Source organism: Onychostruthus taczanowskii, unplaced genomic scaffold (genome assembly GCF_017590055.1).
Source record: "Onychostruthus taczanowskii isolate IOZ18803 unplaced genomic scaffold, ASM1759005v1 scaffold184, whole genome shotgun sequence".
Taxonomy (NCBI): Eukaryota; Metazoa; Chordata; class Aves; order Passeriformes; family Passeridae; genus Onychostruthus; species Onychostruthus taczanowskii.
This window is the reverse complement of record NW_024499062.1, coordinates 805,335-827,678: the sequence shown is the minus strand read 5'-3', so window position 1 is coordinate 827,678 and position 22,344 is coordinate 805,335. Positions and strand designations below refer to the sequence as shown.

The 22,344-nt window shown below is 45.5% G+C and overlaps 2 protein-coding genes across 5 annotated transcripts in view; both read right to left on the bottom strand.

The window, feature by feature from the left end:
- Positions 1 to 246: 246 nt before the first annotated feature.
- Positions 247 to 22,344, bottom strand: part of UBE2H (ubiquitin conjugating enzyme E2 H) — a 47,880-nt gene continuing 25,782 nt past the window's right edge. Inside the window, exons 2-7 of the mRNA XM_041401065.1 lie at positions 17,935 to 18,011; positions 17,322 to 17,396; positions 7,700 to 7,739; positions 7,402 to 7,454; positions 4,889 to 5,017; positions 247 to 2,630 (exon numbers count right to left, since the gene is read on the bottom strand). Coding sequence (XP_041256999.1) covers positions 2,506 to 2,630; positions 4,889 to 5,017; positions 7,402 to 7,454; positions 7,700 to 7,739; positions 17,322 to 17,396; positions 17,935 to 18,011 — 499 coding nt within the window. The 3' untranslated portion in view covers positions 247 to 2,505. The remainder of the gene's footprint in view (positions 2,631 to 4,888; positions 5,018 to 7,401; positions 7,455 to 7,699; positions 7,740 to 17,321; positions 17,397 to 17,934; positions 18,012 to 22,344) is intronic.
- On the bottom strand, positions 8,425 to 16,407 carry LOC121334161 (sodium/potassium/calcium exchanger 1-like). Of its 4 annotated transcripts, XM_041401064.1 has the most exons (3): positions 10,016 to 16,407; positions 8,949 to 9,915; positions 8,425 to 8,897 (listed from the first exon to the last, which is right to left on the bottom strand). In XM_041401064.1, the coding sequence occupies exons 1-3, from the start codon at positions 10,016 to 10,018 to the stop codon at positions 8,833 to 8,835; spliced, it is 1,035 nt and encodes a 344-aa protein (XP_041256998.1). In that variant the 5' UTR covers positions 10,019 to 16,407; the 3' UTR covers positions 8,425 to 8,832. The 4 variants fall into 4 exon arrangements, with proteins under 4 accessions (XP_041256998.1, XP_041256996.1, XP_041256997.1 ...); XM_041401062.1 differs by having other exon boundaries at positions 8,949 to 16,407; XM_041401063.1 differs by having other exon boundaries at positions 8,425 to 9,915.

Sequence of the window (22,344 nt, the reverse complement as noted above, 5' to 3'; positions counted from 1 at the left end):
GGGGTTTTTTTTTTTTTTTTTTTGGGAATCCCAGCTTAGTGTTTCACATCCAGCAATTGGATGCCCTAAATCCAGGTGAGGGGAATGATGGGGATGAAAAATCCTGCAAGGGAAGGGGGGGGGGGTGAGGGAATTAGAACACTATTTTTATACAATATTGAAAAAATACAAATTTTTATTGTGATTTCTTTTTTTTTTTTGGTTGCCTTTTTTTTTTTGTTTTTGTTCTGTTTTTTGTTTTTTTCACGTTTTTTGAAGCTTTTTAAACTGAAATCACCACCCAGCACTTGACTCTACTCCTAAGTAGCACCTACAAGTAAAGGTTTATAGCACAAGCAAAACTGCCAGGGCAGCAGGAAAGCGAGTTAAACGTGGCCCCTCCCTCCCCAAATTAATGAGCAAACAACGTGCTAGATAAGAGTTAATTACATCATTACATGTTAAATAATTAATATTACCCTCCAACAAGCCACAAATGCTAGATAGAGAACTTCAGCACAGTACTAGCCACAGCCCTACACCACTGCTGGAAAAGGAGGGGAAGAAGGAGAGGGAAAACCTTTGCTTCGTGCCCGGAATTAACAGAAAGGAAATTCATGGTAGGTTTTTTATTAAGGAAATTCATGCCAAAGCCAAGTGGGACTTGATGGAGTTTTTGTTTTCTCCCCCAAAAGCAACAGAAATAAAAGAAACTGATTGTGCTTTATGAATCAGAGACTGGGGTTGGGATCTCCCAGCCCCAGCTCGGTGGAGTCTCGAAAGGAAAAGGAAACAAAGCCCAATAATTCTGGGAAAATGACAAATGTACCAGTCTGACATTCAAAACTCTGCTCCAGAGTCGCTCAGGGTGGGTTGGTTTTTTTTTCCTGCAGGTCGCATCACAAACGAACAGATCTCGTCCAAACCCCTCCAAAAAAAATCCCCAAAAGAAAACAGCAGGTAACATTCAGCTTTCAAAATCCATCTCAGTTTGAATTGATGCACAATTATCCCAATTCAAGTATCCCAAGGAGACATTTACTTATCAGATTTCTAGGAACAACAGCAAAAAAAAAAAAAAAAGAAAAGAAAAAATCTCTCAGCTTGCTGCAAGACACCAGGAGAAATCCAACATTCCAATTCCCAAACATCCTGGAAAAAAAAAAAAACCAAAAAAACCCCAAAAAACCAAAAAAACCCAAACCAACCAACAAAAAACCAAAGAGTGAATCCATTTGCTTCTTCAATTGGTGCTTTTTAGGCTTTTTTTTGTTTTTTATTCAGCTCAAATTTTGTGGTGTTTTTTGTTTTGTTTTTCTTTTTTTTTTCCCTAGATCATTTTCTTTGTTAACTCTTAAGGAATTCTGATCCTGTTGTACACACACAAGCAGATGGGAACCAAGCTGGTGCAGAAGGGGGAGGAAAGAAAGGTTTAAAAAGAAAAAAAAAAAAGGAGAATCGGAGTCGGCGCCGATGGATCCGTGGGCTTGGGCCAACGGGACAATTCCGTGGAGCTGAAGCTCTGGCAAGGCCGATCCATCTGCTCAGAGAAGAATTCCCAGGACACAGCGAGCGTCTCAACCAGATTTCCAGCAAAAGAAGGAGGGGAAGAAGAAAAAAGAAAGGAAGAAGAAAACCAAAAAAATAAACCAAGCCAACTGGAAGCCACGGAAGGGCAGCAGGTTCCAGGAGAGGTCGATTCCGGGCTCCGTGCCAGCTCCGGAGCTCATCCCGGGGCTGCTGGGTGCTTCTCCCACAGCTCCTCATCCATCCCGAGGGAACAGCATCCCCAGCTTCTGCAGAGGTCCCAGGGAACCCACCAGGGCTGCCAGCCAGTCCCTACAGTTCGGGAGGCAGCGAGGAGTCCAGGCAACAGCAGCGGGCTGGAATCGCCAGGGAGGCGCCTTCGGTGCTCCCAGGGGCTCCACGCCTTTGGATTGGGGTTTGGTTTTGTTTTTTTTTTTTTGGAGTTAAATCCCTCTTTTGTATTTTCTAAACACAAGCTGGAGGAGCCCCTTCCATCCCTACAGCCCCAAGGTTTTAGACTTGGAGGAAACGCCAACATCTCAGGTGGAAACCTCGATCCGACAGCAAATCCCTCTTTTTTTTTTTTTTTTCCTCTCCCTTTTGTTTGGATTTTTGGGGTGGTTTTTTTTTTTTGCTAATTCCCTCCCTCCCAGGGCAGCTGTTTGGTAGCACACCAAAGCTGACTTGGCCAAATGGAAAATCTCAAGGCATGCATCCGGGCTGCATATTGCTACCAGAATGGAATGTTGGGAATGCTCTAATGCACCTCGGGGATCGGGAAACGACCGAGAAAATCAAGACCTAAAGGGTGACAGATATATATATATTTATATATAAATATACATATATATAAATATATATATATATATCTCAATGCTAGAATTCATAAAAACCTTGTTTAGTAATAAAAAAAATTGCTTTGTTTAAATATGAATATTATAGTCTGCTTCTCATGGTTAGGAAATTAGAGTCTCTCTGAAAAGCAGGTGGCCTCCTCTACTACAACTCCATGTCCTGAGCCTCATCTTCAGAGAAGTCAGACATGGAGCTCTCAGATGAGCTGTCCCCGGTGCCCTCTTCCTGTTCTTTTAGTGCTTCTTCTGTTGCATATTTCTGGATGTATTCTGGAAGGGAGAGGAAAAAAAAACACAAAAAAAAAAAAAAAAAAAAGGGATAATTAGGGATAGGTAATCGACAGCTGTGGGAGGTAAAAAAACACAAAAAAAAAAAAGGTATAATTAGGGATAGGTAATTGACAGCTGTGGGAGGCTGGGTCATGGTATGTTTGATAAATCAGGTAAATGATTTGTTAGAGGATTGATAACTGCTCCCTCATATATTAAGAATAAAATGTTAATATAAATATCAAAATATAATAATGTAATGAATTCATAGAAAATATTAAAATATAATTGTGAATAAAATTAATGAAGATTATAATGAAATAGCATAAATGACCATACATGATCACAAAAATTCATACTGATAAATCATATAAGTATATAAATTATAAATGATCCAATTGCCCAGAGAAGCTGTGGCTGCCTCATCCTCAGGAATGTTCCAGCACAGGGCTTGGAGCACCCTGGGACAGTGGAGGATTCCCACACAGGGATGGGAATTTGGATGGTCTCTAAGGTCCCTTCCAACCCAAAGCATTCCAAGATTCTGTGACACACCCTTGAGGTGGCTGCTCCCTTCCCAGAGCTTTCCAAGAACTCATCTCCCCTCTGGAAAAGCGGGAAAATCCCAAGGAAGCTGTTATTCCTTGGGAATGTTCCTCGTGTTGCTCCTTGCACATTCCCCCTTTGTGGGAACCTCCAAAATTCCCTCTGGGATTGTTCCAAATCCACCTGAGCTCTGGCTGGCAGCAGCTGTGGGAGCTTGCAGCCACAGCAGGCAGGACAGGAGGCCACCAGCAGCTCCTCACTGGCTGCTCCAGGGGACATTCCCACGTGGAAGCTGCTGCCTCCTCAAGCCTGAGATAAAACTCAAAGCCCTTCAAGCTTCAAATGCCACTTTTTTTATCCAGGAAAGCTCCTGGGCTGGGTCTTTTGGAAGGTTTAACCCAGGAAAAGTGAAATTTCTAGGAGTTTCCATGCTGAGTGTCGTATTGATTGGGATTTGCATTGGGATTTTCAGTTCATCAAGGGGAAAAAAACTCCAAAATATCTAAATAGTGACAAAGCATTCCCACAGAATGGGAAGGGGAACCAATTCCTGCCAGGAAACACCACTGGATTCATCTGTCCCAGAGCCTGGAGCAGCAGGAACAAGCTGTGGTCACAGCCCTGGTGTTCCAGGGGATCCTTCTGCAATTCCAGACCCCTGGGGTGGGAAAAGTGACCCAGAGATGTCCTGAGCTCCCAGCAGAAACCCAGCCTGGAGATCCTCCAGCTGTTCCTCACCTTCCCAAAGGAAAATTCCCTAAGAAATCTCCCAGAGAGGAAGCAGGGAAGAGGAGGGATTACAAATTTTGGGGCACATCTTCGTGCCTGTGCCCCCTCCCCAAAGCACCACGAACATTCCCTGCAAGGATGGAAACACCAGGAGCAGCAGCAATAAATAAAATATTGCATTTGCACTGCCGAGTTTCCCAGAGCACAGGAGCTGCCAGGATCCTCTGCAGCACTTTTAACACGTCCAGGGTTATTTTTTAGAACAGGGGGTGGCAGAGTTTTTTAGCTCCATGCCGTCCTTGTCACGCAATCCTGCTAGGAGCCGGTGGAATCGGGCTCTGGGATTTATGGAACACGTTCCCAGCACTTCCAGCTCCCTCCAGATCATCTGTACCTGGCTGCAAGGGGGAAATGAGGGAGCAAGGGATGTCCTCAGAGCTTCCTTTGGCTGCCATCAGTTTTTCTGGCTTTTTTCCCAGGGTGTTTTTGGGTTTTAGGCTGTTTTCGTGAAAGGCAGGAGGACTCTCAGTGCTGGCACTGCAGATTTTATCTGACAAAGCTTTTTTTGCCTGCAAGGTATGAATTTTTTTGCCTTTCCCTGGTATGAAAAAGCAAGGAATGGACTTTGGGACACTGATCAGGACAGATCTGCAGGGGAGTCCCCACAATCCTGTCAGAGGAATCGGCCAAGGGAGGCTGAATAATTCAGAACTAAAATCAAATTTTGAGAGTTTTACCCTCAAAAATCAGGCATTTCCCACCAGAACAGTGACTCCAGGTTTAACCACTCCTGGGTGATGTGGCAAGAGCTGATCCCAGCTTTTGGGATTACCTGAGCTTTCCCAACTTCCCAACCCGGCAGCACCTCACCCCTCCCTTCCTTCACTGGAAACTGCAAGGGGAAAAACCAGGCAAAACCTGCAGCAAAGAGCCATCATTCCCTCGGGGTGGAATCCCAATGAATGGTGTTAATTAGGCCTCACCTTTAATTTTCTGTTTGTACTCTTCTGGTCGGTGGAGGTACATGGCTGCAGCGTCCCCGTTTAGGGGATCTATGGGATTGGGATAAGCCAGCAGCTGGGGCAGGAACGACTCAAATATATTGGTGAGATCTGCAAGGCAAACACAGCGTTGGTGTTCGTGTCCCCAGAGGCAGAACCATCCCAAAAAACCGTCCTGGAACACCCAGACAGCTGCACAAACTCCAAGGGAAAAACACTGAAAATGAGGGGGAATAAAGGGAGGAAAATCAAAAATAAAAATAGAGCTCCTCACAGACTCCTCATCCCTACACAGACATGCTGATATCCATGGGTTAAGCAAGGAAGGGGATGGAATTTTCCTGATTTTTAATCCTGGCTTGAAAAATTAGGAAAAACTCTGAACAAACAGTGCTGTGCTTTGCCCTTCCCTGAATTCTTCACCTCTCCCAATCCCTATTTCAATGGAAGTTCTCTGCCCATGGATTCTTCACCTCTCCCAATCCCTATTTCAATGGAAGTTCTCTGCCCATGGGTTCTTCACCTCTCCCAATCCCTATTTTAATGGAAGTTCTCTGCCCATGGATTCTTCACCTCTCCCAGTCCCTATTTTAATGGAAGTTCTCTGCCCATGGAGCAGGGTTGGAGCTCAGCCCCTGAGGTCCTTCCAACCCCAAGCACTCCATGATTCCGTGGAAAGCACAAAGCTCTTCCAGAGCTTTCCCTGATCTGGTTAACAGAAACCTCCACTAAAAAATTCAACAACTCAGGGGGTGTGCAGAGCTCCCAGGAACACCTCGGTGCCAGCAGGAATCTGTCACCAATAATCCCCAGCAGGAAAGTGCCCAGGAGTGACTGGGGACACACAAACCCCTCTTGGGAAGCACCAACTCCCCATTCCAGAGGCAGGGATGGTCAGGAACCAGCCCTGTGCCATCAATCCTCCTGGTGTGGGGGATTCCTGTGGGAATGTTCCAGAAATCAGTGTCCTGCTGCCTGGATCAGAATCAGGGAATGCCATCCCTGCCCAGGACCCACCACAGGAGCAGTGTGGCCACTTCAACCTGTCCCTGCTCCTGGAAAAAAGCTGGATCCCATTCCTGAGTTCAATTCCCACAGCCCTCCACTTCCCAAAAAAATCCCCCAAAAAAAGGGGAAGGAGATCTCCAGGTGCTCTCCCTGTGCAAAGAGCTCCTCCAGCCCTGGGATGCAGCCACAGAATTCCAGGCTCCAGCTGTGGATGTGGTGCCCAGCTTTGACACCTGGGATGGAGCACAGCAGCACCTGGAGCCAGGATGTGGCTCCCAAAAAGGGATCCCAGGAAGCAGCAGGAGTGCTCTGTGTGGACATTCCCTGCCATGGCACAGGGAATTGGCAGCTGCAATTCCCAGGGACTGGATTCGGGCACTGGCAGCAAGGAGTTGGTTTTAATTTGTAAAATTTGGGCCGGGTGTCTCCACCTGGCTCTTTGTGGCCACTGAGGGATCCTGAGGATGAGGGAGCAGAGCCCTGGAATTCCCCATGGCTCACAGAACACCCAGGAAAACGATTTTTTCTTGAAGGAACCTTCTCTCAAACCCCCAAAATGTGGTTTCAAGCCCTACAACCTCCCAGCAGAAGGTGCCCCACGCTTGAACCAAAAGGTAAATTTTGTTTTCCAGCTGGTTCAGCAGGAACTTGTGCAGGAATTTCACCCCCAGCACTGAGGAGCTGCTGCTTCCCCAGGGAATGAGCAGGAATCGAACCAGGAGGTGCTCAGGAATTTTTTGGTGGATATTCCAGGTTTCTCCCACCTTGGTTGCTGCTGGAATTATCTCACCCACATCTTTTGCCAGCTCTGCTTTAAAGGAATTGAAAGATTCCAAAAAGGAAAGGAATTATCCCCCCTTTTCCATTTCTTTGTGAGGTGGTGTTGGAATCTTGGATTGGTGATTTTAGAGGGAATTCAGCCTTGCCAGTGCCCCCCCGCAGCTCCAAGCAGGACCTGGAATGCTGGAGCACAAAACCACTGCAATTATTTCATTTTATCCTTTTTGTGGAGAAGCTGATCTCCCACCACAAATCCATGCTGTGATCCTCATCCCTCCACCACACTGGCAATTCCAGAATTCCAACGAGGAATTCCAGCTAAAATCAGTTTTCCAGGGAAGAACCTGAAGGATTTGATGCCCACATTCCCCACAAAGCATACCTGGAATATCTGAAATTCCCATTTTTAAACAGAGACTCAGCTGTGCTCCTTCTAACAATTCCAGCTTTCTCTAAGCTCCATTTTAAATTGATTTGGTTTTTTAATTGGCCTGTTTATCTCTTAAAAACTAGATTTTTAACCAGAAATGAGCCCATGGAAACCTCTCTGCAGCATCAGAGGCAACACCACCCCCTAACCTGTAAAAAAATCTGATTTTTCTCGAGATCTCGGCTCAAGGAAGAGTTTCAAATTCAGTAAAAACCCCCAAAATCTAAGGAAAAAAGTGGCCTGACATCATCAGTAGAGAGGAAAATGCCCAACTCACCGTAGAGAGCTGTCCAAGTTTGATTGATTACATCTAGACATACAGTTCCTGACCTGGAACACATGGAAAAAATGGAATTAACCCTGGGAATTGAAAGAACTCCTCCCCAACCCCTTCCCCAGGGTTTGGTATAAGGCCTGATTTATTCTTATTTATGGTCTTCAATCAATTCCATCTTCCCAAGAGAAAAGAAATTGGAATTTTACCGCCAGGGAAGCTCCACACAACCAAAAAACCACGGGAAAAGATCTGAAATTTTGGAGGATTTACTACAAAGCTGAAGGAAGGATTGACTCACGCTTCGTCGATGTTGGGATGGAAGATTTTATTCATGAATCCTGCAAGGAGAAACAGAGGGAAATCAGCAGGAAAAAAAAGCCAGATCAATGTATTTTTTTACATGAGAAGTCTGGAATTTATGGAACAAGGACACAAAGCCATCCCAGCCATAAATAACTTGTAAAATAAGCAGGCACCATTCCCACCCTGGGGACCTTTCCCTCAAATTCCAGGGAATCCTGGAGTCAGGAAATTCAGGAAAACTCTGCAGTGCAACCACAAAGATTTGGTTGCATCCTGAAAATTCCCATCCATGAGCTCAGTGGAGCTCCCCCATCTGATGAAGTGGGTTTGGAAGGGCAAATTTGAACACAAATTTAAGCTCAGCATTTGATTTTAAAATGTATTTTTCTATATATTTTATATATTTATATATATAATTTATTTTTTTTCCCCAACAGAGATTTTCTATGAGCTTGACATCATGACATTAATCTACACTTGTGAGCCAGGGAGGTAATAATTGAAATTTTCCATCAGTACAGCAATTAATTCTCCTCTTGGTGCCCCTGGTCTCCTAAAAAACACCTCAGGTGAGGTTTAGGAGGAGAGAGCATGGCTTTGTCCACATTTCTGGATTTAAGAGGGGTTTTTTTGACTCTGAGTTGCAAATTAAACTGTGACATAAATAAAATAAATTTTGAAAGAAAAATATATAAATTTATTTTTAACAATTTAAAAAAAAAAATTTAATTAAAAGTTTTATTCAGAATAAATCTGGAAATGGTTTCAAGCCTTAAAATGTCCCAGCAGAAGGTGCCCCACACTTTAATCAAAAGATAAATTTTGTTTTCCAGCTGCCAACTTCAACCTCAAGTTCAAGACAGCTGGAAGCTCCAAACACTCTTTTTTTTATCCCATAAATAATGATAAAATAAAACACATTAATGGAATTCTGCACCATCCCCAGCCTGTGTGCAAGCAAAGCACATCCATCCCCCCCCAAAAAAAGTTTCCAATGATGGCTGAGAGTGGCTGCAGGATCCAGGATCCCAAACTCCTCAACAGGAGGAACCCAAAAACCTGGATGTGGGCACAAACTAAACATGGATCAGGGATGGAATGAATTCCTACATTCCTGGCCTGGAGAAATCATTTGGGATCTGCCCACAGGGGTGGCTCCAACCAGGAAAAGCTGCTTCCAAACCTTGGAGTTGCTTTTTGGATTGAGAATTTGCCATAAATCCTCCTTTTCCCTGTTGTGCCACCTTTTTGGATTGAGAATTTGCCATAAATCCTCCTTTTCCCTGCTGTCCCACCTTTTTGGATTGAGAATTTGCCATAAATCCTCCTTTTCCCTATTGTGCCACCTTTTTGGATTGAGAATTTGCCATAAATCCTCCTTTTCCCTATTGTGCCACCTTTTTGGATTGAGAATTTGCCATAAGTCCTCCTTTTCCCTGCTGTGCCACCTTTTTGGATTGAGATTTTGCCATAAATCCTCCTTTTCCCTGCTGTGCCACCTGTTTGGATTGAGAATTTGCCATAAACCCTCCTTTTCCCTGCTGTGCCACCTTTTTGGTTTGGAATTTGCCATAAATCCTCCTTTTCCCTGTTGTGCCACCTTTTTGGATTGAGAATTTGCCATAAATCCTCCTTTTCCCTGTTGTGCCACCTTTTGGATTGAGAATTTGCCATAAATCCTCCTTTTCCCTGCTGTGCCACCTTTTTGGATTGAGAATTTGCCATAAATCCTCCTTTTCCCTGCTGTGCCACCTTTTTGGCTTGAGAATTTGCCATAAATCCTCCTTTTCCCTGCTGTGCCACCTTTTTGGATTGAGAATTTGCCATAAATCCTCCTTTTCCCTGCTGTGCCACCTGTACGGATTGAGAATTTGCCATAAATCCTCCTTTTACATATTGTGCCACCTTTTTGGCTTGAGAATTTGCCATAAATCCTCCTTTTCCCTGCTGTGCCACCTTTTTGGATTGAGAATTTGCCATAAATCCTCCTTTTCCCTCTTGTGCCACCTTTTTGGATTGAGAATTTGCCATAAATCCTCCTTTTCCCTGCTCTGCCACCTTTTTGGATTGAGAATTTGCCATAAATCCTCCTTTTCCCTGCTGTGCCACCTTTTTGGATTGAGAATTTGCCATAAATCCTCCTTTTCCCTGCTGTGCCACCTTTTTGGATTGAGAATTTGCCATAAATCCTCCTTTTCCCTGTTGTGCCACCTTTTGGATTGAGAATTTGCCATAAATCCTCCTTTTCCCTATTGTGCCACCTTTTTGGATTGAGAATTTGCCATAAATCCTCCTTTACCTGTTGTGCCACCATCCCACAGCCCACAAATCCCAACAAACACGGCCCAGGTGGGAATGTCCCTGAATTCTGCAGGAATCTTTTTAAACCAACAGCAACTATTGCTTCTGACAGGGATAAAAACAGGCAAGAAATTCAGGTCTGGAATACTGACTCAACCCATGGAAAAAGCTCCTTCCAGGACTCAAAAAACATGGAAGTTTTCTTTCCAGAAAGCCTAAAAAATCCATATTTAACCATTTAAAAAGCTGCCAGCCTCACCCACCTTCATGCACAGCCTCAGGGGAGGCACTGGAGTGTCACCCAGCCCCAGGGTGAGTGACAGCATGGATCCCAGTATGAACTGTGACACAAACAGAATTCCAGCTTTGCTCAGACTGGGGGATTTTGCACAAACCCAACCCCAGGCTGAGACAACGCCCAAATTCCAAGAGAAAGGAGAACTCCAAAACATCTCCACGCTAGCAGGTGAATTTCAGGAGCAGCCTGGCAGGATTCAGCTGGAAAGCTGAAGCAGATTTACCAAGGGAAGCTGGAGTTCCATCAAATATTTACGTTCTGCAGCTCCCCCAAGTTTAAATCAGGTCACGGATCCGTTGTGCCGGAGCTGCAGCGAGCGCTGATCCCGATCCTAAATCCTGCCTGGCTCTTTGGGAAAAGCAAATCGAGGATGGACAGGGTGGGGAACACACTGGGAATACAAACAGCCCTTCCTTCACAGTGTCCTTGGGTTCAAGCTTCCCAAATGGGAGAGTTGTTCTCCAGGGAGGAACAGGAACATCTTCTCTTCTCCCTGCATTCTTTTCCAAGGATTTGTCCCCCAGCCTCGTTCCATGACACAAACTGCTCAGGCCAAGAGCAGCTCCATGGAAATCCTTCTTTTTTCCTGATCCAGGAATAAGCACAATTCTCTCCTCCTTTACTTGAAGTGCAAATTCTCCTGTGCCAACATTGTTCCCATGAACCTGACAGGCTCTGTATTTATTTTTATGGATAAAAAGGACACAGCACTCATAAACATCCATATAAAAATGAAATTCCAAGTTCTACAGGAAGCCAGGAGGGAAGAAAAAAAAAATTCCCAGCACTGGGGCAGGTTTATGGTCACACAGCACATCCCAATTAATGCACTGTGCAGAATTCCAGGTGAGCATTCCATCAGACAGGATTGGGATTTTGGGGTTCTTTCCATGGCTTGGAGCCGAGGTCACAGCCTGTGATTCCAGGTGTTGGACTGGTTGTAAACATTTCATTTAATATTTTAAACCAAAATTCCCACTGAACTCCTGGAAAAGCCAATGCTTGGGAAGAATGTGAGCAGCACAATCCACCCTTTCTGTATGGAGACAATCAAGTCCAGGATTGCCTTTGGAATAAAAGCATAAAATCCATGTGGATAAAAAGGCTTTGGGTGATAACAGGAACCCCCCTGGACATCCCTAAGGAATTCCACACCAGGAAGGGATGCAGCTGTTCCCAAAATGGAAAACCAACCTTGGAAGCCACTGGTGTTGCATCTACAGCCCTGGAGAATTCCTTGGATTGCCAAAAACCCTCGAGGAGAAGGGTGGTAAAACTGAAATCTCAGCTCACCAAAGGCTGGCAATTCCTTGGGGCTGGAAACTTGGGAATGGGAAGATCCCCACCCTAACACCTGGAAAACTTGGGAATGGGGAAGATTCCCACCTCAACACCTGGAAAACATGGAAAACATGGGAAACATGGAAGATTCCCACCCTAATAGCTGAATAACTTGGGAATGAGGAAGATTCCCACCTTAACACCTGGAAAACATGGAAGATTCCCACAGTAATATTTGGGTAATTGGGGAATGTGGAAGACTCCCACTGTAATGCCTGGAAAACAAGGAAGATTCCCTGCCCTAACACCTGGATAATTAAGAAATGTGGAAGATTCCCACCCTAATACCTTGGGAATGTGGAAGATTCCCACCCCAACTCCTGGATAATTTGGCAATGTGAAAGATTCCCACTCTAATAGCTGAACAACTTGGGAATGGGGAAGATTCCCACCCCAATACCTGGATAATTAGGCAATGGGGAAGATTCCCACCCCAATACCTGGATAATTAGGGAATGGTGAAGATTCCCACCCCAATACCTGGAAAACCTGGAAAATGTGGAAGACTCCCACAGAATCCCAGAATGGTTTGGGCTGGAATGAATGATAAAGCTCATGCAGGTTCCACTCCCTGCCCTGGGGACATTTTCCACATTTTCCTGGTTGTTTTTCCACCATCCAGGCAGCAGTCAAAGTTTGGGAGCCAAGAGGGAAGAGTGACATTCCCAAAGGCACGTCCCAATGTCCCGGCCTTGCCCAGGAGAGCCCGATGACACCGACGGGCTCCGTGCTCATCTGGACAAATAAAAAGGACAAGCTGAGCACAAAAATCCATGAAAAGTGAAATTCCAGGTGCAGTTTGGGATCAGTTCCCCACTGGAAGCAGGTTTATATCCACCTACCCACCCCAAACTCCCCACACATGGATTTGCTCGTGGATTGAGGCCAGCTGGACACTTCTCCCTCCCCAAACACCCAAGGGCCTGCAAGGAAATTGGGTTTTAAATTTGAAATTTTTAATTTTTAAGCCCACCTCACAGCAATTTCTGGGATTCCCTTCCTGTGGAACCACCAGGAGAAGGCTGAGGATCTGTGGTAGGAGGTGGGCACGAGGACAAATCCTCTGTCCCAGTCCCAGCTGCTGTTGCCTGGGGTGTTCCCATTTTCCAGGGATGTTCCCACCTCGGAGCTTTGCTCCCTGTCAGGTCAAGGAGCCCTCCTTGGCAAAGGCACAAATTGGTTTTTGGTGGGATTTGAGGTGAGGAGCCCTCCAAGAGCACTCACTAACACAAGGAGTTTTTATCCCTCAAATCCCAGGAGCTTCCCAGAACAATAAATGAAGCACAAGCCAGGAGAAATCTGTGAAATCCTGGCTGGAATTCAATGAAATTTAAAAAAAATGAAATTAAATCCAGCTGCATTCCTGTACCAGCTGCCACAATGCCTCACTCTACACACACATATATATTTATACACCTATTCCATATGTTCTGTGCACACTCCAGGTGTTTTGTTTGGGAAAACACTTGGAAAAAAGGGAAAACAGAAATGCAAGGGGAAATAAAAATATCTGCACCTGCAGGTAACTGGGATAGAGATGGAGGAAAATGAGAGCTGGGTATGAAGATACAGAAAATATAATAATGCAGATAATATAATATATTATAGAAATAAGAATATAGAACTTTAAATATAGATAGATTTATAAATATGTATCATTTATAAATATGGAGAAAATTTATAAATAGAGAATTTATAAATAGAGGGAGAATTTATAAATATAGAGTGAATTTTTATCAAAATATGTAGCATATCTAGAATTTATTTGAGAAATTGAGGCTCTGGGCATTTTGAATGTAAATTTTCCAGTTGTGGCATTTGATTATTAACAAATCCCATCCTGGCCTAATATTCCTGCAGTTTTTTTAATAAATAGTAATTAAATAGTAAATAAATTCCAGGCTCCCAGGTTGTTTCTGCTGCTCCTGTATCCAAGCAAGGCAGGACATTCCCACTCTGAATTTCCTCCTGTTTGTGGCATTAAAGGGAATTCATCTCCAGCTCTTGGCAGGGAATGATTAAAAAGTCCAAATTCCCACAAATTTCTGTGAGCTGGGAGCTCCAAGGAGCCCTTGCAGTCCTCCCCAACTCCTCTTTGGGAAAGCAGGAAAGGCAGGAATTTCCCTGAAGATTTTAAATCCCAGGGAAAGGAGAGAAGGAGAATCCTAAACAGGGAAAAGGAAAATCCCAAACAGGGAAAAGGAGTATCCCAAACAGGGAAAGGAAAATCTTAAACAAGGAAAAGGAGAATCCCAAACAGGGAAAAGGAGAATCCTAAACAGGGAAAAGGAGAATCCTAAACAGGGAAAAGGAAAATCCTGAACAGGGAAAAAGGAAAATCCTAAACAGGGAAAAGGAGGATCCCAAACAGGGAAAGCAGAATCCTAAGGAAAAGGAGAGAAGTAGAATCCTAAACAGCTGCAAACACTTTGGAAATGGAGCAGACACAGAGCAGGGAAGTGCTCCCTCATCAATGCAGGAATATTCCCAATAATTGGCTGAAACACCAGGAGCAGCAGCAGTTGGGTTTTTTGGAGCAACTGCTCCAGTTGAACCCTGAAAATTGGGATGTTCAGGGATTTATTGATCCTGAAGGGAGCACTCAAGCCCAGAGCCAAGTTGCCAGCCTTACACCAGGCTCTGTTTAAATTCCTGGTTTTCCTGGATGTGCATTTCCCTTTTTGGGGGATTTTTTCCTGTTGGGAAAAATCATCCTGCAAAATCCAGGATGTGTCAGATTCCACAGCAAATCCAGACAGTGCTGGGAACACCACAGGACGTGATGGAGCTGTCCCAGGGATCTCCACACAAAAACTCAGCATGGTTCAGGTCCTCAAGTGTGGGAACACTCAGAAATTCCTGGAACAGTTTTTAGGGAACAGCAATAATGATCCATGTGAAGAACAGGGAATAAATGCCATGGATATCTCAGGATGGGAGAGGGGAGAGAAGATTTGGCAGGAAAAGATCCAAAAAAGCTTCTCCTGGAGACAAAGAGTTCCCTGCTCCTTTTGGGATTCCCAAAACCTCCACACCTTTCCCAAGGACTGCTCTGGAAAACCCTCTCCTGGTCAGGTTGGTACTTTGGGACAGAACACCAAGATTCCCTGGATCTCATCCTTGGATAAAAGATTCTAAAAGATTCCAAGGGAATTCTTAACCATCATTTTTCTGGAGCACATGGATACACTCCAAAAAAAAATTCAAGGATAAAACCAAAAAGAAAAGCCAAAAATGCTAAAAAAACTCCTATTTCATACAAAAAAAGTCATGCCAGGCTCAAAGATTTTTTAGGCTAGAAGGAATATTTCAGCCTCCAGTTCTGGAATATCAAGGGAAGGTGCAAGGATGGGGTTTGTGTTTAAACTTGGGGATAAAGGTGGAATTTATTCAAGGAAAAGCTGCTGGATTCCATATTTTCTCCAAGGAGAGACTCACATGGACAATTTGAACTCTGCTGAGAACAGGAACAAGTCCAGGACCTCCTGTCCATCTATGGGCTCCATAATCCCTGAAATCTTTCACTCCCACCTCTAAAAATCAGAGATTTCCACAGCAAACTTCTTCCCTGCTAATTATTATAATTATTATCCCAAGCTCAGGCAGGGTTAGGAATGGGAAAATTCTCATTTCCATTACTCCCAGTGCTCCCAGTTCAGCTGGAATGAAGGTTTTATCAGCAGTGCCCAAAGTAGAGATAATCAGGATCCCTCAGGAGGCTTCACCCAGGCCTGGCTCTCCCAGATAAGCTGGGCTGGGGCAGCAAAAATGGGAAATAAAGGAAAACAAACCCTTCCCTGCAGCCTCCTGGGAGCTTTCCTGAGTCCCAGCACGTTCCTTGGAGCTTCCCAGCTTTTCCTGAGCTCTGCTCTGCTAAGCCAGCTCAGCTCTAGCAAGGATTTTATCCATCTCAACTCTTGTTTCCAGCAAGAGGCAGATTTTTAGGGAGAAAAATGGGGGTTTTCAGCAAGAGCCTGGGGAGAAAAAAGGGGTTTTCAGGAAGAGGCATTTTTTTGGTTAGGATAAAAGGGAATTTCCAGCAAGAGGAAGATTTTGGGAAGGAAAAAAAAGGATTTTCCGCCAAGAAGCAGTTTTCTGGGAAGAAAAAAAATGAGGTTTCAGCAAGATCTTGGGAAGAAAAAATGTTTTTTTCAGCAAGAGGGAGATTTTGGGAAGGAAAAAAATAGACTTTCCAGCAAGAGGCAGTTTTTTTGGAAGAAAAGAAGGGTTTTTCAGCCACTTGATCAGAGACTCGTAGGGGAGGGAAGCTCTTCATGGGGTCTGGGATAAACCACTGGAAACAACAGATTTAAACAAGAGAGAGATGGAAAATGAGAGAAAAGCAGCAAAATCAACTTGAGAAAGGCCAGAAGGACTCAGAGATGTGAGCAGAAACAGCTCCCTGCACATGGCCCTGCCCTGCATCCCTGGAAGTGTCCAGGGCCAGGCTGGATGGGGCTGGAGCAGCCTGGGACAGTGGGAACTGTTGGAATTGGATGAGGTTTGAGATCCTTTCCAAGCCAAAGCATTCCATGATTTAAGACTGCCCTGAGCTGCACTGGTTTGGGAAGTGAGGAAGGACAAAGGACAGGCAGCAAACAGTGGGAATTCCCACTTGGAATGTGCCTCTCCAAGAGGCATTCCCAGAGCTGGCTCAGGGGGAAGGGAAGGCTCCTCAGAGCTGCAGGTTCCTGTGCTCTCACTCAGGAATATTTGCACATTGCTGGGGTTCACAGGTTTCATATTTAAAAAAATAAATTAAAAAAAGGATTCCCACTTGGAATGTGCCTCTCCAAGAGGCATTCCCAGAGCTGGCTCAGGGGGAAGGGAAGGCTCCTCAGAGCTGCAGGTTCCTGTGCTCTCACTCAGAAATATTTGCACATTGCTAGGGTTCACAGAAGGTTTCAAATTTAAAAAAATAAATTAATAAAGGTTGAAGGACAGTGTATGAACAGCAGCACCTTCTCCCAAAAGGCACAATTCCCACTTGGAACAGGTGATTCCTCATCCCACAGAGCTCCCAAATCAAACCTGAGCCCAAGGGGGTATTTGAAGGAAGCAGCCAAGACTTGCCAGCTCCAAAGGAGAATGTTGGTGTTGGAAGGGGCTGCAGCCACTGGAATGGGCACCTGAAGACATCCAAGGTGGTTTCCTGCTCCCCAGGGATGGACCCAAGCTAAAAACCATTCCCTAATGGAATTTCCTCTTGCTCTCCAAGGTGAGACAAGCCTGACCAGTCAAGCCAGCAGGTTTTTTGGTGGTAAATCCCTGCTTTTCTGTTCTTCCACATATGTATTCCCTGCTCCAAGAGGATGGAGGCTTCAGTGGAAGAACTTCCATCCACTTTTGGATAGAAGACCCCAAAAGTTGGGTTCACCCCAAGACCAAGAACTGATTTCTGTGGTCTTTGCTCCACCACTCCACAATAAGTGGAGTTATTATTAAAAAAAATCCCCATGGAATAGAGATTGAATTGATCAACACACAACTATGCAGCCAAATCCCACTCCCAGCTCCTCCCCCTTCCAAAGCCCAAAATTCCTCTCTTCTCAGGATCTAAAATCCCGTAGAAACATTTTGCAGACTTCAAGTCCTTATATTACACTGGTAGTAGCACTCCACCTGCAAAGTTCAGGCCCAAATCCCAGGATTTTGATGGCAAATGAGTGTTTGTTACCTATAGATGGGGATTTGAAGGGGTATTTGTCAGGAAGGTCGACTCTAACTTTCCATACTCCACCTTCATACGGTGCTGCAAGGGAGGAAAAGCAGGAATTAGACACTCCACAGCTGAGGAGAGGATAAACAGAAGCAGAGCACTGAGGAAAACACATCTCTGGAATAATCCACAGCTCCACTGGGGGGAGATTTCAAAGCCTTTTCCCTGCTCTGCCTCACACGATTTGAACTGATCCTGGAGAAGATCTCAGCACGAAGACAGCAGAGCCTGATTAAAAACAGGCACTGTGGGATAATCTCCTTACCTTTGGAGATGGTGCTAAATTAAGGTGGAAAAGCCATTTTAATGACAAACTCCATGGAAATTCCCACGAGTGATGCAAGTTTGGCCAGGGCTAGGAAAGCTCTGGGGTGCTGAAGGAGTTTTCCAGAGCTCCAAGGAATGGGGGTCTATCCATGACCATGCTCCCAGCTGGATCCTCCCCACCCTCAGAAGATGGATTTCTCTCCCTCCCCCTTGGATTTGCTCATCTCTTCCCCTCTGGAATGTCATTTCCTTATTCCCCAAGCCAGTGGATTGTTTTTCTGGAAGGGCAGGGTCACAAACTTACTTCCTTGTGGTCCATAAAACTTCACAACAAATTCGTTGAGTCCTCCTAGGATTGTGACTTCGTGTTTGCTCTCAATCCTGATGCAGCAAGTCAAGGAAAAACATCCAGTCCAGGAAACAAAACCCATCTACTCACACCCAAAGAATTCACTCAAAGCCTGCTGACCCAAATATCCAAAATATCCCAAGCCCCACACGGAATTTCAGTGTCCTGACACATCTAAGTGACCACAGCACCACAGTGATGTTGGTGAAGCCAATTCCCCACCCTCCCCTGCCCTGAGGAACCTTGGGATGAATCCTCAGAGTTTTCCATTTTCCATCCTCCCCTGCCCTGAGGAACCTTGGGATGAATCCTCAGAGTTTTCCATTTTCCATCCCCTCCTGCACAGAGTAAAAGCTCAGATTTGGGAGAGCACTGGGACGTGTTTGAAATAAATCCACTGCTCCAATGAATTCCATTTCCCCTCCCACAGCTCCCCTGCAAATTCTGGCAATCTCATGTTAATTTGACTTGCAAGACCAAATTAAAAAAACCTCCTGAGTCTGGGGAGAAATGGCGTGAAAAGAACAACAGGAAGAATCAAAGTGCTTTGGGAAGAAGGGGACACAAAGGGAAAGGCAAGTGGGAAAGAAGGGAATACAAAGGGAAAGGCAGGAAATCTTTATTCCAAGCCAGGCTCAGTTAAGACAATTAGTGGTGGTGTTTTAGCACTGAAGCTTGATAAGGAATTCTGCTGTAAATCAGGGTTAATGGATTGGGAATAATATCCTACAGCAATTACCTTTCATCAGTGGTCTGGATAAGAATTACAAAGGCAGCAGGAGAAAATCAAAGGTTTGTTCCCACGTGAACTTTGGCTCTGCAGCACCGAGACTGCTCCCAATTGTGGGAAGGGACATGGAATATTTCATATAAAGATGCTTCACATCACAGCAGGGGCTTGGCAGGAATGTTCCTTCCACAGGGAACTAAAGGCAGATTCCCCTTTTTTCCCCCTTGGATGGAAAAAGTTTCCTGCTTTCGTGGCACCAAGCTTGCCCAGGATTGCAGGAATTCCACAGGTCTTGTTGACCCCTGGGCACACACTGAAATGTTCCCAACCCACCAGGAATTCCCAAAACCCACCAGGAACAAAGAATTCCCACCTCAGAGCCCTGATTTTAACTGACAACCTATGAAATCTGCTGGATGGCACCAAGGGCTGTGTGAGGCTCCCATCCCAAAGTGCCAACTCCACACTGGCAGCTCTTGTGAGGAGATCCCAGTGCCACCTGTGGGGTCCCTCAGGATTTACTGCAATTCCTCAAGTACAATAACACCCAGCTTGGACAGACTTTTCCCACAGTGTCAGCTCCAAAAGGGTTTGGACACAACAACCTCCTTCTCCTCGTTTTCACGGGGAGAGGGAAAAGTTTACAGCCATTTGTTTTGGCTCTGGAATTTTCCTGCTTCAGCAGGAGCTGCTCTGCCCTAAAAACTCCACAGCAAGGAGCTCAGTGACCCAGCAGTCACCCAGGAGCAGCTCCCAAAGGGCAGATGGGAACAGAAATGCCCTCAGTGCAGGTGATTTTCCTGCTGAAATCCAAGGGGAATCTCTGGGAAAAGCGGCATCGCTCCAGGTTTGTGGTGAGGAGCCTCCCAAGGAAGGCTGAGGGACATTTGTCACCAGGTCTTTTCATGGCACTCAAACTTTAAAACTTCCTGTTGTGGTACTAATTCCTTAGGAAATGTATCCCTGGGTGACTGTTCCAGGTTCCCAAAGTCCTACGTGGTGCAATGATGGCCCAGAAAAAGTTTAAATTTCTGGATTTTCACACTCCCAGCAGCTTCATGGATCAGATTAAACACAAATGGTTTTACTTTGGACTAAATCAAGTCCTGCTTAATAAAAACCAGCTCCCCCAGGCTGATCCTGAGCAGCTCCAGCCCGAATGCTCCTCAGCTCCCTGAATTAATGCCAAATGGAAATTAAAGCTGAGTTTTCCACACTCAGACTCAATCCTGGTGTTGCCAAATTCAAAAAAATATCCATGAGACACACAGGGCCATATCTGAATATTGTCCTTATTGTGGCAAAGACCTAAAATTCCTACCACAAAATCAGTGAGTGAATTAGATCAATGAAAGGGAGAAACATTGGGATGAAAGGTTTGGGAACAACCACGTTGTTTATCGACACAATTCCAGAAATTCTTCCCTGTGAGGGCGGTGAGACCCTGGTACAAATTCCCAGAGCAGCTGGGGCTGCCCCTGGATCCCTGGAATGTCCAAGGCCAGGCTGGACACTGGGGCTGGAGCAGCCTGGGGCAGTGGGAGGTGTCCCTGCCCGTGGTTTGAGTTGGAATCTTTAAGGTCCCTTCCCACCCAAACCATTCCCTGAGTCTGTAACTGAGGACAGAATGAAAATAAAATGGATTTCAGCAACAAAGCCCTTGCATCAGCACAGGGGGAATGTCTGGAAATAGCAGAAATGGAGCTGGGAAAGGCCTCCTTCCTTGAAATGAGCTGAATTCCAGTTACTAACACAGCTGGGGTGAACCATCCGCCCTCACCCTTCTCCACCAAGGAAAAGATGCCCAGGAAAGTGAAATCTTGGAATCCCACCAACAAAAGAGCTGAGAGCACTCCTGGGAGAACTGCATGGAGCTGGTACAGAGAACATTTCCACCCTGCAAGCTTTCTCCATCTCCAGAAAGTCTTCAGGAAAGGGAACAGTTACTGCAGAAGCTGGGACTCTGGGAAATCCAGGAATCCGAGGCAGAGCTCCAGGCTTCTCCATGCCATGAACTGTCCCATCAGCACCTTTGGAGAAGTGTCCAGACAACATTCCCAGAGAAAGCTGCACCATCATTCCTGGTGATGCATCTGGGAGGGAATCCAGGCTCTGACCCAACTGTTCTCTCAGCTCACGCTGGATTTTTTCCGTAAGGCGAAAATCTTACAGCCCAATCCCAGATGAATTCTGTCCCAAACACGCCAGGAATTAATCAGCAGGCTCACATCCAGGCCCTGTCTGCAGACCCACACTCCTGAAGGAAGCCAGCTGTGCTGAGGGCACATGGGATGTCCTCTCCTCCATCCAGGTTCTGGTGATGGATCCCACAGCAATTCCAAGGAAGTCCCAGGAATGAGAAATGTTCCAGGTCTTCAGAAAGTGAGCACAGCTTCAGGAAACCCCAGGAAAGGAGCACCAAGAACTTGCAGCAGGATTCCCACAATGAAGGTGATCTCCACAGGTTTCTCCTGGGATTGCTACATTTGTGTCCAGAATTCCCAGCCACCCCTTTCACTGGATACTGATGTGTATCCCTGCAGAAAGCCCCCAGGAACCCAACCACACACCCAGCATTTTTTGGGAAGACCATTTAGGAAGAACTACAGGTTTCTCCTGGGATTGCTACATTTGTGTCCAGAATTCCCAGCCACCCCTTTCACTGGATACTGATGTGTATCCCCGCAGAAAGCCCCCAGGAACTCAACCACACACCCAGCATTTTTGGGAAGACCATTTAGGAAGAACATGTTTTGGACATTTTAGTCCACCCTGTCCAGGCCAATCTCTCTGCACCCACATTCTCTCTCAGCACACTTTTCATCAGTCAAATTTACCAAAAAGCCAAGCAATGAATGGATAAAGACTTTCAACATTCCTGATTCCAGGGGCTCACCCTGGAAGGAGCCCTTGTCCCCACAGCAGGACACAGAGCCAAGCTCACAGCTACAAACCCAGCCTGTAACATGTCCCACACTCTAGAATGTTTAAAAACAATCACCCAAATCCCTCCCAAGACTTTTGGCCTTGCTGCTTTTATCTCCTCATCACTTCAGGATGCCAACTGGACCTGGTGCCAAAAAAAGCCAGTGGAAAAGTCAAGGGAAAAGAGAAAAATCTGGAAACGAGTCAGATCTCTAAGTTCAAAAGCCACAGAAATGAGAAGTGAGTCCTGAGGACCTGAAGATAAATTATCTCAGACCCAGGATGATGAAGAGAATTTTAACACCAGTAAATGTTGGGAATATTGAGATGATGCTATGGAAGCTTGTTTCCAATTATCAGCTTGGAAGGAGCCAAGGAAATTTTTCAGGCTCCCCATCCAGGGTTTGAAACGTGCCAGGAGCTCCAAGGAGGACAGAGCCCCCAAACTCCCTGTGACAGGAACACCCCAGTTCCCTGTGACAGGAACACCCCAAACTCCCTGTAGGGATCAAGGCTCTGCTTCCAGGGCTGAACTCACTGAGGAAACTGAAACTGAAATTGTTTCCTCAGTCAGAATAAAAAGCAATTTAAAGCACTTTGGGTGTTCTACATCAGGACAAAATCCCCTCAAAACCTTTCAAATCTGGAGTGCCAGGACCTGTCCAGCAGTCAGGAACAAGTGGCCACTGTGGATTTGCCTGTTCCAGGGT